The 15339-nt window shown below is 53.6% G+C and overlaps 1 protein-coding gene across 1 annotated transcript in view; it reads left to right on the forward strand.

The window, feature by feature from the left end:
- The window catches only part of snrka (SNF related kinase a), a 36766-nt gene extending 21677 nt beyond the window's left edge, over positions 1-15089 (forward strand). The window contains 9 exon segments of the mRNA XM_080500302.1: positions 8691-8832; positions 9609-9821; positions 11458-11592; positions 12970-13168; positions 13326-13432; positions 13588-13843; positions 13845-14072; positions 14074-14483; positions 14485-15089. Of these exon segments, the coding sequence (XP_080356428.1) occupies positions 8691-8832; positions 9609-9821; positions 11458-11592; positions 12970-13168; positions 13326-13432; positions 13588-13843; positions 13845-14072; positions 14074-14483; positions 14485-14830 (2036 nt within the window). The 3' untranslated portion in view covers positions 14831-15089.
- The last annotated feature ends 250 nt before the right edge of the window (positions 15090-15339 follow it).

Below are 15339 nucleotides of genomic sequence, written 5' to 3' on the forward strand. Positions count from 1 at the left end.
TAAGGCCAGTTTTGGAGAAGCAGAGGCTAAAAACAGCATTTATCTACACGAGGAAGTAGAATCTGGTGACATGAAGCCCGTTAACTCGTAAAAATCCATAAATTAGCTGCATTGTATTATAAGTTCAAAGCGTTGGGGAAAAAGTCGTGGATCATAGTCCGGAAAATACGGTAATTCTGTAAACAGGCCTGAGTAAGAAGTACTTCCAGCTGTTTGTTTTGCGCATCAGCAGATGTAACTTGTATGTGATGACGTGTCTTCATGAGGATCAGCAGTTGATTGGTTTGAGTCGAGTGTTGAAGGCGGGACGTTGGAGGACCGTGTCCCCATGTCCCCAATGTCCCCATGTCCTGAAGCCCCCGGACTCTGTCCTCCAGGTCGCCTGCGTCCAGCTGGGAGCTCTAATGAGCTCTGCGGCGCCGCTAGCAGCTGCTTCACACCCTCTTGGTCACACTTGGCTGCAGCGTCGCGTTGCTTTGATTCCACGTCTCGACACGTGTTTGTCCCGGTGCCTGTCTCGGTCTGTAGACTGCCGTCAGTTCCATGGTTACGTACCCTGAGTAACAGAATACTACAGTAGAGGTGGATATCCAGCTACATGCACCTAACACGCTCTGACAGCCGTCACGTTGCCACGGTAGCAGGTTGCAGGCTGCATGCTGCAGCTCAGCTGCACCAAATGACAACCGAGTGATTTATTGAGGATTGTTATGAAACCTTTAAATATCGTCAAGGACTTATTTTCTGGCATTAAAATAAATCTTTTTAGTCTCCAAACACTCAACCAGTGGTACTTTCTGATGCAACCCAAAAAAACGTGACTTCTTTGTTGAAAAAGTGTTTTTGTTGTGGTCGTCCAGTGTACCGGAGGAACGTCTACAATTCTGCAACACCAAACAATTAGTGGAGAAAATGAGTCTAACCTCAACATAAATCAGATTGAAATGAAAAGTCCACAAGCTTCTCCTGTTGCATTGTGGGAGTTTTTCCGGACCCCCCCTGACGGCATCAGCAGACCTCCGCTGAAGAGATTTGTGGTAAAGAATCAAAGTTTTCTCTGGGATCTTGACCTTGAGTTTGGAGGTCTGGTAGGTTGAGTCTCTGGCAGGCGGCTTCGGGCCTCAGGCTTCCGGTTTCACACCCCCGGCTTCGCCCGCAGAAGCTTTGCGTGGGAACGGATTGCAGCAAGTCGACTTTTCATTGATGGCGGTGTTTCCAAGGAACCCACGCTCTGGCAGGTCTGGTCACGTCAGGAATTCCCAGCAAACACCAGCAGCAGTGTGTGTTTGAGAAGCTCTGCTGTCGACTGCAGCCGGTCCTGGACGTGACCTTGTCAGTGTGGAGCCTGTAGCGCAGCCCTGGTACTCCGTACAGCTGGGAGACGTGCTCAGTGTGGAGCCTGTAGCGCAGCCCTGGTACTCCGTACAGCCAGGAGACGTGCTCAGTGTGGAGTCTGTAGCGCAGCCCTGGTACTCCGTACAGCTGGGAGACGTGCTCAGTGTGGAGCCTGTAGCGCAGCCCTGGTACTCCATACGGCTGGGAGACGTGCTCAGTGTGGAGCCTGTAGCGCAGCCCTGGTACTCCGTACAGCCGGGAGACGTGCTCAGTGTGGAGCCTGTAGCGCAGCCCTGGTACTCCCAGCTCCCTCTCAGGACAGGGTTCTGGGAGACGGGCTCTCCGCAGGTCCAAGCTACACTTAAAGGATCCAGACTGGCCGCTGGAGCCGTTTTACCTGCAATTAGGGATTAAAGTGTATTTTCAGGTGTAAAGTTACTGTGGGTGAATCAAGTGAAAACAAAACTTTCATCATATTGTTGGTTTCTATAACAACGGCGCTCGGCCACACTGGATTTCTTTAGAAGCTGATTCCTAGAACAGGAAATTATAAAAATCAAAATTCTGGTAACCGATTGATGGCGGGTTTAAGCATTTTGTGCTGAGGTGGTGTGTTGACGTAGATTAGTGGTTGGTTCAGTTCACGACATGAAAGGTGGAGACGTCTGGTCAATGTGGCGGCGGCGAGTCAAGCTGGGCTCGTCTTGGGGAAACTCCGAGTTGTTGTTTATTTCACTAACTTGCACAATGATGTGACTTCCTGTCCTGTTGCTTGATGCTGGTGTTTCGTTCACATTAGAGCCTTTACATGATGCTGTTATGTGAACAGAGCTTCATCATGACCTCCGTGGTATGACGGTGCATATTTCTGCAGGATAAATTGATTGTATTTATTATCTCTAATGAAGTGTTTAGTTTGTGTAAAATAACACCATGCTGGTCTGAACTCTACAGATCGTGGCGTCTTCCCTCCCTCCACATTTCAGGCATGTTTGGTTCCGTTGTTTTCTCCACCGCAAGAACAGGTCCCGGCTTATCTTTTTTTTTTTTTCTTCTTCTTTCCATTTATGTGCCGTTTGGCAGCATTTGGTGAGATGATAAAAATATCACTCCAATAATCCCACAAGTGCATTTAGCTTTCAGTTCACGCTGCGTTTGCTTTGTTCCAACGCCGGGGGGGGGGGGGGGGGGGGGGGGGTCAGCTGTCAGGCGGTTACGGTGGGATTAGTCCCGGTCAGCTGACCCCCCCCCCCCCCCTCCCCCCCCCCCAGGCAGAGGCAGCCAGACAGGTGGCAGAGGTTGTGTTTTCACTCTCACTCTCAGGACGTGAGGACAGGAAGTCCTCCTCTGCTGCCGTTCAAGTCCAAGGTTCAATTCCGCCACGACACTCCGATCATCGTGATCGAGGATCGGTCGGACAGAATCGTCCTTCGACTGACGACTGGATGTTCCTGAATATCAGAGTCCAGGTTTATATTCAGACAAATATGTGCAGTAAGTCTCAACTGCAGCACATGACGGAAACTCTGCAAGGTTCAAATGATCAAGTTTGATGTCATTTGATCGCCAGCAATTAAAAAAAAAAAAAATGTTTTAAGAGCTTGTCAACTCATCAGAAGTCTCTGATCCATGAATTCCGTCGATATCGGAGCCCGATCCTGGATCAGACCGGCTCCGTCTCCAGTGATCAGGGTTTCAGTCTGATCTGACGTCTGAGGTTCCTCCTGTCACTTTCCACTCCGCCACATTAAACGCCCTCCCTGGCTTCCTCCAGGCCGTGACCCCGCCTCGGCTCCACTTGAACTGATCTCACGGTTGGAAACAACAAGTGGTTACCGGCTCCGTCGGGCCCCGGGCCTCCTCGCCGCCGGCACAACGGGAGCTGCTCTCTCGGCCAGCCAGGTTCTGGGCTGAAGGTGTGTGAGGCTCGGGAGGCGGAGCTCTCAGCTGTTTGGACTGCCGCCCGGCGGGACGGCGACCGAGGGACACTTGTCCTGGTTTAGCCAGCGTTCAGGAGTCGGAGGGTTTTGGAAGCAGCGGAGGAAAGACCTGGACGTCTGCAGTCAAACTTCCTGTTTCAACGCTGCCTGAAGCCAAACCTGTGGAGCTCCACCTGCATTTCAGAGTCATGAGGCAGGAGTGTGTGGTGGACTGGACCGGACTGGGCTGGGCTGGGCTGGACCGGACTAGACTGGACTTGACTGGACTTGACCGGACTGGGCTGGACCGGACTAGACTCGACCGGGCTGGACTGGATTGGACTTTACCGTACTGGACTGGACTATACTGTACTGGACTTTACCGTACTGGACTGGACTTTACAGTACTGGACTGGACTGGACTTTACCGTACTGGACTGAACTGGACTGGACTTTACAGTACTGGACTGGACTGGACTGGACTTTACCGTACTGGACTGAACTGGACTGGACTTTACTGGACTGGACTTTACCGTACTGGACTGAACTGGACTGGACTTTACAGTACTGGACTGGACTGGACTTTACCGTACTGGACTGGACTATAATGTACTGTACTGGGCCGTGCCGTGCTGGACTGGGCTGGGCTGGGCTGTACTATAAGTACTGTACTGGGCCGTGCCGTGCCGTGGGCAGGAGGGAGGCAGGGTGGCGTTCTGTTTGGACGGGCGCCAGCGTTACCTGCTGCTGATTGTCAGGTTATCGTAGCTTCAGGAATGTTGCACAAGTCCTGTGTCATTATTGATTCATATCGTGGTTCCATTCCCTGAACCGGTGAGTCACTGGGTTCACCACCATGAACAAGAAGTAGAACCTGGTTCCTGCAGTTCAGGGTAACTTAGACCAGCGTCACCAACCTCCCTCCAGCCCAGATCCCTTCATGGTCCTGAAACCGGGCTCACTTCGTGGTACTGGTCCAGTTCTAGGTTACAATCTCTCAAACTTCTGTCTCCTCGTTAATATTGAAGAATCTTCAAACGTCACTTGTTCACCTGGTGTGTGTGTGTGTGTGTGTGTGTGTGTGTGTGTGTGTGTGTGTGTGTGTGTGTGTGTGTGTGTGTGTGTGTGTGTGTGTGTGTGTGTGTGTGTGTGTGTGTGTGTGTGTGTGTGTGTGTGTGTGTGTGTGTGTGTGTGTGTGTGTGTGTGTGTGTGTGTGTGTGTGTGTGTGTGTGTGTGTGTTCCTCCTCTGCCTGTCACTGACAGCAGTGTTTACACTGAGGTGAAGAGTGTGTGTGAGTGACGGAGTGCTCTTGAGCTGGGCAGCTCTGTTCATGTTGGTGACAGGCTGTGTGTGTGTGTGTTGGTACAAAACCTCGTGGCTCCATGGTTTTCAGTGTTTCCTTGTCAGGCTCTTTTATCCAAAGGTTGTGTTTGTTGTTGTTGTTGTTTACTCAAAGGGACTATTTATTGGAAATGTATTTGTTTTGGTGTTTAGAGGCGTGATGTGCTGCTTCGCTCTGAATCGGTTTCCTCCCGGTCTGTAGCCGGGATTAGGAGTAGGAGCCGGGATTAGGAGTAGGAGCCGGGATTAGGAGTAGGAGCCGGGATTAGGAGTAGGAGCCTGGATTAGGAGTAGGAGCCTGGATTAGGAGTAGGAGCCGGGATTAGGAGTAGGAGCCGGGATTAGGAGTAGGAACCGGGAGTAGGAGTAGGAGCCGGGAGTAGGAGCCGGAGCCGGGATTAGGAGTAGGAGCCGGGATTAGGAGTAGGAGCCGGGATTAGGAGTAGGAGCCGGGATTAGGAGTAGGAGCCGGGATTAGGAGTAGGAGCCGGGATTAGGAGTAGGACCCGGGATTAGGAGTAGGAGCCTGGATTAGGAGTAGGAGCCGGGATTAGGAGTAGGAACCGGGAGTAGGAGCCGGGATTAGGAGTAGGAGCCGGGATTAGGAGTAGGACCCGGGATTAGAAGCCAGAGCTGGGTGGCACTTTGTGCTGCTGTGTCCTGTGGCTGGTCTATTTTTAGCAGTCGAGTCACTTCCTGCGACGGAAACTCTGGGTTTCCACTGAGTCGTTTGTTTGTCCTGGAAAAGCAGGAATGTTATTAATCCAACGATTCCTCAGATTTCCTCCTTTGTTTTTGTCTTCCTGGCATTGAAGTCGTGTGACGGCAGGACGAGTACTTGAACACCGAATCCTCTGGAAACTCAATACTCTGGAAACTCAATACTCTGGAAACTCAATACTCTGGAAACTCAATACTCTGGAAGTGACCAGGCAGGAAGAGGTTTAGATTCCTCCTCCAGAGGTTCAGAGTTCTAATCCAGAGGTTCAGAGTTCCTCCGGAGGTTTAAATTTCCTCCAGAGGTTCAGGTTCCTCCTCCAGAGGTTTAAATTTCCTCCAGAGGTTCAGGTTCCTCCTCCAGAGGTTTAGATTCCTCCAGAGGTTTAAATTTCCTCCAGAGGTTCAGGTTCCTCCTCCAGAGGTTTAGATTCCTCCAGAGGTTTAGATACATCCAGATGTTTTGGTTCCTCCTCCAGAGGTTCAGAGTTCCTCCAGAGGTTCAGAGTTCCTCCAGAGGTTCAGAGGTTCAGAGTTCCTCCAGAGGTTTAGGTTCCTCCTCCAGAGGTTCAGAGTTCTCCAGATGTTCAGGTTGCTGCTTCAGAGGTTTAGATTCCTCCAGAGGTTTAGATTCCTCCAGAGGTTCAGATTCCTCCAGAGGTTCAGATTCCTCCAGAGGTTCAGATTGCTCCAGAGGTTCAGATTCCTCCAGAGGTTCAGATTCCTCCAGAGGTTCAGATTCCTCCAGAGGTTCAGATTCCTCCAGAGGTTCAGATTCCTCCAGAGGTTCAGATTCCTCCAGAGGTTCAGATTCCTCCAGAGGTTCAGATTCCTCCAGAGGTTCAGATTCCTCCAGAGGTTCAGATTCCTCCAGAGGTTCAGGTTCCTGCTCCAGAGGTTTAGATTCGTCCAGAGGTTTAGATTCGTCCAGAGGTTTAGATTCCTCCAGAGGTTCAGATTCCTCCAGAGGTTCAGATTGCTCCAGAGGTTCAGATTGCTCCAGAGGTTCAGATTCCTCCAGAGGTTCAGATTCCTCCAGAGGTTCAGATTCCTCCAGAGGTTCAGATTCCTCCAGAGGTTCAGATTGCTCCAGAGGTTCAGATTGCTCCAGAGGTTCAGATTGCTCCAGAGGTTCAGATTGCTCCAGAGGTTCAGATTGCTCCAGATGTTCAGGTTCCTGCTCCAGAGGTTTAGATTCCTCCAGAGGTTCAGATTCCTCCAGAGGTTCAGATTCCTCCAGAGGTTCAGATTCCTCCAGAGGTTCAGATTCGTCCAGAGGTTTAGATTCGTCCAGAGGTTTAGATTCGTCCAGAGGTTTAGATTCGTCCAGAGGTTTAGATTCGTCCAGAGGTTTAGATTCGTCCAGAGGTTTAGATTTGTCCAGAGGTTTAGATTCCTCCAGAGGTTTAGATTCGTCCAGAGGTTCAGATTCGTCCAGAGGTTTAGATTCCTCCAGATGTTCAGGTTGCTGCTTCAGAGGTTTAGATTCCTCCAGAGGTTCAGATTCCTCCAGAGGTTCAGATTCCTCCAGAGGTTCAGATTGCTCCAGAGGTTCAGATTCCTCCAGAGGTTCAGATTCCTCCAGAGGTTCAGATTCCTCCAGAGGTTCAGATTCCTCCAGAGGTTCAGATTCCTCCAGAGGTTCAGATTCCTCCAGAGGTTCAGATTCCTCCAGAGGTTTAGATTCCTCCAGAGGTTCAGATTCCTCCAGAGGTTCAGATTCCTCCAGAGGTTCAGATTCCTCCAGAGGTTCAGATTGCTCCAGAGGTTCAGATTGCTCCAGAGGTTCAGATTGCTCCAGAGGTTCAGATTGCTCCAGATGTTCAGGTTCCTGCTCCAGAGGTTTAGATTCCTCCAGAGGTTCAGATTCCTCCAGAGGTTCAGATTCCTCCAGAGGTTCAGATTCCTCCAGAGGTTCAGATTCGTCCAGAGGTTTAGATTCGTCCAGAGGTTTAGATTCGTCCAGAGGTTTAGATTCGTCCAGAGGTTTAGATTCGTCCAGAGGTTTAGATTCGTCCAGAGGTTTAGATTTGTCCAGAGGTTTAGATTCCTCCAGAGGTTTAGATTCGTCCAGAGGTTCAGATTCGTCCAGAGGTTTAGATTCCTCCAGATGTTCAGGTTGCTGCTTCAGAGGTTTAGATTCCTCCAGAGGTTCAGATTCCTCCAGAGGTTCAGATTCCTCCAGAGGTTCAGATTGCTCCAGAGGTTCAGATTGCTCCAGAGGTTCAGATTCCTCCAGAGGTTCAGATTCCTCCAGAGGTTCAGATTCCTCCAGAGGTTCAGATTCCTCCAGAGGTTCAGATTCCTCCAGAGGTTCAGATTCCTCCAGAGGTTCAGATTCCTCCAGATGTTCAGGTTCCTGCTCCAGAGGTTTAGATTCGTCCAGAGGTTTAGATTCGTCCAGAGGTTCAGATTCCTCCAGAGGTTCAGATTCCTCCAGAGGTTCAGATTGCTCCAGAGGTTCAGATTCCTCCAGAGGTTCAGATTCCTCCAGAGGTTCAGATTCGTCCAGAGGTTTAGATTCCTCCAGATGTTCAGGTTGCTGCTTCAGAGGTTTAGATTCCTCCAGAGGTTCAGATTCCTCCAGAGGTTCAGATTGCTCCAGAGGTTCAGATTCCTCCAGAGGTTCAGATTCCTCCAGAGGTTCAGATTCCTCCAGAGGTTCAGATTCCTCCAGAGGTTCAGATTCCTCCAGAGGTTCAGGTTCCTGCTCCAGAGGTTTAGATTCGTCCAGAGGTTTAGATTCGTCCAGAGGTTTAGATTCGTCCAGAGGTTTAGATTCCTCCAGAGGTTCAGATTCCTCCAGAGGTTCAGATTGCTCCAGAGGTTCAGATTGCTCCAGAGGTTCAGATTCCTCCAGAGGTTCAGATTCCTCCAGAGGTTCAGATTCCTCCAGAGGTTCAGATTGCTCCAGAGGTTCAGGTTCCTGCTCCAGAGGTTCAGGTTCCTGCTCCAGAGGTTCAGGTTCCTGCTCCAGAGGTTCAGGTTCCTGCTCCAGAGGTTTAGATTCCTCCAGAGGTTCAGATTCCTCCAGAGGTTCAGATTCCTCCAGAGGTTCAGATTCCTCCAGAGGTTCAGGTTCCTGCTCCAGAGGTTTAGATTCGTCCAGAGGTTTAGATTCGTCCAGAGGTTTAGATTCGTCCAGAGGTTTAGATTCCTCCAGAGGTTCAGATTCGTCCAGAGGTTTAGATTCCTCCAGAGGTTCAGATTCGTCCAGAGGTTTAGATTCGTCCAGAGGTTCAGATTCCTCCAGAGGTTTAGATTCGTCCAGAGGTTTAGATTCCTCCAGAGGTTCAGATTCCTCCAGAGGTTTAGATTCGTCCAGAGGTTCAGGTTCCCTCTCCAGGACCCAGTGTGACCCTCCTCTCGCCCTGCAGACATCTGGAGTCTGGGCGTGATCCTCTTCATGCTGGTTTGTGGACAGCCGCCCTTCCAGGAGGCCAACGACAGCGAGACGCTCACCATGATCATGGACTGTAAATACACCGTCCCTCCTCACGTGTCCTCCGCCTGCAAAGAGTGAGTGACGCCCCTCTTCTTCTTCTTCTTCTGGTGATGATGATGGTGATGATGGTGATGATGATGATGATGTTGAGCTCCTCAAATCACACAATAAGCCGACGAAGGCTCAGCGTTGAGCGTTGCGGCCGACTCCGATAGATTCGGGAAGATAAATGCTGACACGGCGCTTTCCGAAGACTTTTCCACCGATTCTGTCTCTTTTAGAACTTTCAGCCTTTTTATACATCAAACATTAATGTTCAGCTTCCACTGATCCCTCTATCATCCCTCTATCATCCCTCCATCATCCCTCCATCCCATTGTGTGGGATGTTTCCCATGTAGCAGTATAATTCTACCCCCCCCCTTCATATTAGCTCAGATTCCCTCCTAATCTGGTCCGTCTCTAATCTCTGCTGTCCAGTTCTGCTGCAGCCTGTCGCTGCACATTAAACACCACCTCTCTGCTCCTCCATCTGCTCCTCCTCCATATCCTGCATCACCGGGACGGGTTCCCGGGGGAGGGGGGGACGGGGGACGGGGGGGGGGGAACGTTGGCGTCAACCCTCGCAAAGCCTCTTCCTATGAAACTAGAACGTTCGGTGGAAACGGTCCAGCTGCATGTTTGTGTCTGTGGCTGAGCAGGGGTGGTGGATTTGAGCGGGCCTGGCTCCTCCGGTAGGGGCCGGGGCCGGAGGACGGGGGGTCCCCGTGAGACGTCGTTCTCGGTTCCCAGTACGGGTTCTCTGGTACCGACGTCCCCGTCCCTCAACACGTTCTGCCGTCTCTGTCCAGTCTCATCGACCGCATGCTCCAGAGGGACCCGAAGCGCCGGGCCTCCCTGGAGGAGATCGAGGGCCACGCCTGGCTCCAGGGCGTCGACCCGTCGCCCGCCACCAAGTACAACACGCCCCTGGTGTCCCACAAGAACCTGTCGGACGAGGAGCACAACAGCATCATCCAGCGCATGGTGCTGGGAGACATCGCCGACCGGGAGGCCATCGTGGAGTAAGTCCAGCTCCGCTTCCCCAGGTTCCCTCTCCAAGGACCTCACTTGAAAAACCAATAGTAATAGTGTACTTATAATAATAATAATACCAATAGTAATAGTGTACTTGCATCTTCAAGATGGCGGCGCTGTCGGCTATTGTTGTGGCGTCTATTGTTTTCTATCTCTGGTCTCTACTGTTCTGACTCTCTGTCAGGACCACCTGGTCCACTGAACAAACAGTCTTGGCTCTTGTCAACTCGTCGGAATCAGTCGGTTCTCTTCAACAATCTACATGAAAGGTGTTTATTCAGAATCCTTTGAAGTCTTTAATCTCAATCATAAGCAACTACCGGATTTTAAAGTCTGCTGAGGTTTGAGGCTCTGCAGCGCCGCCTAGTGGCGGGAGGGTGGGTGCTTTTGACAACAATGTCCATTTCCACCGTCTTCGTGTGAACGCAACCAAAACTCTACGCAAATGTTCCCTTTTCGCTTGAAACGGTTGTGACGTAGTCAGAGCCTGCCAGAATATTTCTCCAGCTCGTCCCGCACATCCTGACTGAATCGCAGAAACTGGAAAAGACTTTGTGATTTATTAAGTTTCTGCTTCTGGAAAAGTGCTTCTTCTTGCTTCCCACACAAATATTGTCCGATCAGTGGAATCCTGCTAGTGTCTGCTGTCGCCTGCAGCCTGAGTATTAAATCAACGCCTCCCCGTCAGAAACAATCATGGCCGCCGTCCCACGCCAACACGAGAAGCTGGTACAGAATCACTCAACGCGTTCGGTGGCATGAAGCTATGAACCCTGAACACCGTCAATAAAACTCGTCACTCGCTGCACCCTGTAATTACTCCGATCACAGTCCCTGGATTCCGCTTGGCGCCTCTGCAGAATGTGCGCCGGCCTGTTTTCTGACGCCGAGCCTCCAGGTGCTGACAGATGTTTAGCTCCACGCTATGCTAGCACCTTGGCCTCCGGCCCTCGGCGGACGTCCGTTTCGGGGTTTAAGTTCTCGGGACGGGTCCGGTCCGGTATCGGGTTCCAACGTCAACGTCACTGGAGGTTCCTGATCCATGAAGCCTCGTCTGCTTTTACTGCTGCTGAAACGACTCGGTGCTTCCCTGCAGCTGCTCTGCTCTGCTGGCTGCAAACTGTGGACCGGATCTCCTGAAGGGAGGCGGGTCTCAATGAGACGCGGGGGAATGAGTCAGGAAATCCATTCCACAGTTTGCAGCCAGCCGGCAGGCTAAGGTAGCAGCACTGTGCTGTCCTGCTGTTTATGATAACGTGTCTTTATGCTCAAAACAACGCAAACCAACAACAACGTGGAGAGTTTGTAACGATCCAGAGGATCAAACTGATTGATTATTAATGATCCAAAGGATCAAACTGATTGATTATTAATGATCCAGAGAGTAGAACTGATTGATTATTAATGATCCAGAGGATAGAACTGACTGATTATTGATCCAGAGGGTAGAACTGATTATTCATTGTGACAAAGTGTAACAGAGTAATTTCAGAGTAAGTACATAAGTAGTGCAGTAACAGTAGTTCCAGCCTGGAGCCTGTGGATCCTGGTTTCCTGCTCTTCGTCAGGTGTCTGGAGGAATCCTTGCCTCTGGCTGATTTCTGTCCTGCTGTTGTGCCGCAGAGCTCTGGAGACCAACAAGTACAACCACATCACGGCCACGTACTACCTGCTGGCCGAGAGGATCCTGAGGGAGAAGCAGGAGAAGGAGGTCCAGACCCGCTCTTCCAGCCCCAGCAACATCAAGGCCCAGTTCAGGTAAAGGTCACCTGACGTGAGGCGGAACCTCTTCTAGCTCCGGAAGAAACTCAGGCTCCGCCCACATGAACCAAAACCATCTTTTCCTCCCAGAGGTTCTCAAAAAACCTCATCAGTAGCTTCTAGGTTTATAGGTCTATGGACCTGCTGCTAGCGTCAGTAGCTTCTAGTTCTATAGGTCTATGGCCCTGCTCATCCTGCTAGCGTCATTAGCTTCTAGTTCTATAGGTCTATGGCCCTGCTGCTAGCGTCAGTAGCTTCTAGTTCTATAGGTCTATGGCCCTGCTGCTAGCGTCAGTAGCTTCTAGTTCTATAGGTCTATGGCCCTGCTCCTCCCGCTGCTAGCGTCAGTAGCTTCTAGTTCTATAGGTCTATGGCCCTGCTGCTAGCGTCAGTAGCTTCTAGTTCTATAGGTCTATGGCCCTGCTCCTCCTGCTGCTAGCGTCAGTAGCTTCTAGTTCTATAGGTCTATGGCCCTGCTGCTAGCGTCAGTAGCTTCTAGTTCTATAGGTCTATGGCCCTGCTCCTCCCGCTGCTAGCGTCAGTAGCTTCTAGTTCTATAGGTCTATGGCCCTGCTCATCCTGCTAGCGTCAGTAGCTTCTAGTTCTATAGGTCTATGGCCCTGCTGCTAGCGTCAGTAGCTTCTAGTTCTATAGGTCTATGGCCCTGCTCCTCCCGCTGCTAGCGTCAGTAGCTTCTAGTTCTATAGGTCTATGGCCCTGCTCATCCTGCTAGCGTCATTAGCTTCTAGTTCTATAGGTCTATGGCCCTGCTGCTAGCGTCAGTAGCTTCTAGTTCTATAGGTCTATGGCCCTGCTGCTAGCGTCAGTAGCTTCTAGTTCTATAGGTCTATGGCCCTGCTCCTCCCGCTGCTAGCGTCAGTAGCTTCTAGTTCTATAGGTCTATGGCCCTGCTGCTAGCGTCAGTAGCTTCTAGTTCTATAGGTCTATGGCCCTGCTCCTCCTGCTGCTAGCGTCAGTAGCTTCTAGTTCTATAGGTCTATGGCCCTGCTGCTAGCGTCAGTAGCTTCTAGTTCTATAGGTCTATGGCCCTGCTCCTCCTGCTGCTAGCGTCAGTAGCTTCTAGTTCTATAGGTCTATGGCCCCGCTCCTCCTGCTGCTAGCGTCAGTAGCTTCTAGTTCTATAGGTCTATGGCCCTGCTCCTCCCGCTGCTAGCGTCAGTAGCTTCTAGATCTATAGGTCTATGGCCCTGCTGCTCCTGCTGCTAGCGTCAGTAGCTTCAACAGCTGCCAGTGGACGGACGTGTCCCAGGGACAGCAGCCAGCGGTGTGACTGGACACCGTCCTCCAAACCCTCGTCTGTTAAGAGTCTGTGATTTCTCGTCTCCCTTGACCGGCCGGGTTCGTCCCCTGCAGGCAGTCGTGGCCGACCCGGGTGGACATGCACCAGGACATCGAGGACAGCCTGGCGTCCTCGGCCATGTCCCACGCCGGGGGACCGCAGTCTCCGGCCCGCAGCGCCGAGAACCTGCTTAACGGACATCGGTCCAAAGGCCTGCTGGACCTCAACCGGCGGGAGGAGACGCTGACGGACTCTGCTGCTGCACCGCCACAGGTACTTCTGCTTCTGGGGGGTGGAGGGGTGGAGGGTGGGTGGAGGGTGGGTGGAGGGGTGGGGGGGGGGTCATGTTCCTGAGTGAAAAGTACCCAGTGCAGTTCTATAAGAGGACAGTTTGCTGACGGTGTGGTTTCTCCTGTTGAACCGCCTGCAGGGAGCCTCTGCTGTCACTTCCTGTCCGGCTCCCAGCTCCGCCTCCGGGACCAGCAGAGCCCCGCCCCCTTCCTCCGCCGCCGCCAAGCAGCGCATCTGCCTCTTCAGGTACGACTGCCGTCTTTCCGTGAGCGTCGGTGTTTCACCGTGTCGATTCAGACAGAAGTCGATGAATAGAAGATGCTGGTTGTTCCTCCGATCAGGACGGAGTCTCGTCTCTCCAGGCCGTCAATGATTTGGTGTGAAACTTGTGTGTCCGTCAGGGTGGAGGAGGACGAGGAGGAGGAGGAAGAGCAGGACCCCTCCCCCCTCTCGACGCAGGTCGTCCTGCGCCGGAAGCCCCCGTCCATCACCAACCGCCTCACGTCCAGGAAGAGCGCCCCCGTGCTCAACCAGATCTTCGAGGAGGAGGGCGAGTCGGACGACGACTTCGACCTGGACGAGGGCCTGCCGCCCAAACTCAGCCGCCTCAAGATGAGCATGGTGGGGGCGGCGGCCCCCCCGGGGGCGGCGGCCTCCTCCTCCGCCTCCTCCCCCACCCCCCCCCGGTTCGGCGCAGAAGCGGTACCAGCGGCGCAAGAGCCAGGGGCGGGGCTCGTCCTGCTCCTCGTCCGAGACCAGCGACGACGACTCCGAGAGCCACCGCCGGCGGCTGGACAAGGACTCGGGCTTCAGCTGGAAGCGGCGGGACAGCAGCGAGGGGCCGCCGGGCAGCGAGGGTGGGGGGGGCAGCTCGGGGGGCGGGAAGCCCCCCGCCCAGGGGGGAGGGGGGGGGCTCCTCCTCCTCCGGCCCGGACAGAGGCAGCCCCCCCGGGGAAGGTGGCGACGGCGGGGGAGGCGGCGGTGGCGGCGGGGGGAGGGATGGCGGAGGCAGGTCGGGGGGAGGAGGAGGAGGGGGCGGGGGTGGGGGCAAAGGACAGGACAGCCCCTCCACCTGCTGCAACCACAGCAGCAGCGGTAGCCCCGCCCTCGGCGCGCCGGCCCGCTGCACCCCCCCGCCCCCCCCAGCCACCACCACCACCACCCGCGGCCGCAGCAGCAGCAGCGAGCTGGTGGAGAGCCTGAAGCTGATGAGCCTCTGCCTCAGCCAGCAGCTGCAGCAGAACCGGGGGGGGCGGGGCCGCGGCCCGGCGGCGGGGGTGGGGGGGGGCGGGGGGAGGGGGGCGGTTCCTGGTGGCGGCCGGCAGCGTGAGGATCCAGGAGAAGTCGGCCTGGAGGATGTGCATCGGCTCCGCCGCCAGCCTGGACACCATCACCCTCCCCACCACCCGCTCCCACCACCACCACCACCACCACCCGCGCAGACCCGCCGCCCCCCCCGGCCACCCGCCGCCGCCCTCGGGGGGCGGCAGAGACGCTCACGGCGCCCTGGGCGCCCTGAAAGGCGGCGTCCTCCAACTACCTCTGTGTGAGAAGACCATCTCCGTCAACATCCAGCGGGGCGGGGGCTCCCGGGACGCGCTGCTCTGCGCCACCGCCCCCGCCAGCTGCTGTCAGGTCATCTGAAGCCCCGCCCCCTTCCCAGCCCCGCCCCTATCCCTGCCCCCACCATAGCCCCGCCCCTTCCCAGCCCTGCCCCAGAGCTATGCCCCCTTCCTAGCCCCACCCCCTTCCCCAGCCTGCCCTAGCCCCGCCCCTTCCTAGCCCCGCCCCCTAGCCCATGTTTGCTGTAGCCGGTAGCTGAGCTCACTCCTCCACACGCGTGTCCACTGCCTGGTGTCGTTTTTTTATTGTTTTTAACATTTTTTTAGAAGTTTTTCATGAACCAAAAGAGCACTTTTACATTCTTAATGAGAACCCGATGTTTTGTTCTGGTTTGTTTTTTTTTACAACATATTTATGGGGGGGGGGGGGGGGGGAGGGGGAGGGGACAAGAACCGAACCTCGTTTTCCTTCTGTGCTGACGGGGTTCAGGCCACTGAAACCAAAACATCGGAATATTTTCTGGTGTTTTACCTGAAAGTTCAAGGAAAAGAAGGAACGTTTGAGAAAATGTGTAAATGTTTGCAGGTTTA

This window comes from Blennius ocellaris (assembly GCF_963422515.1).
Source record: "Blennius ocellaris genome assembly, chromosome: 8".
Classification (NCBI taxonomy): Eukaryota; Metazoa; Chordata; class Actinopteri; order Blenniiformes; family Blenniidae; genus Blennius; species Blennius ocellaris.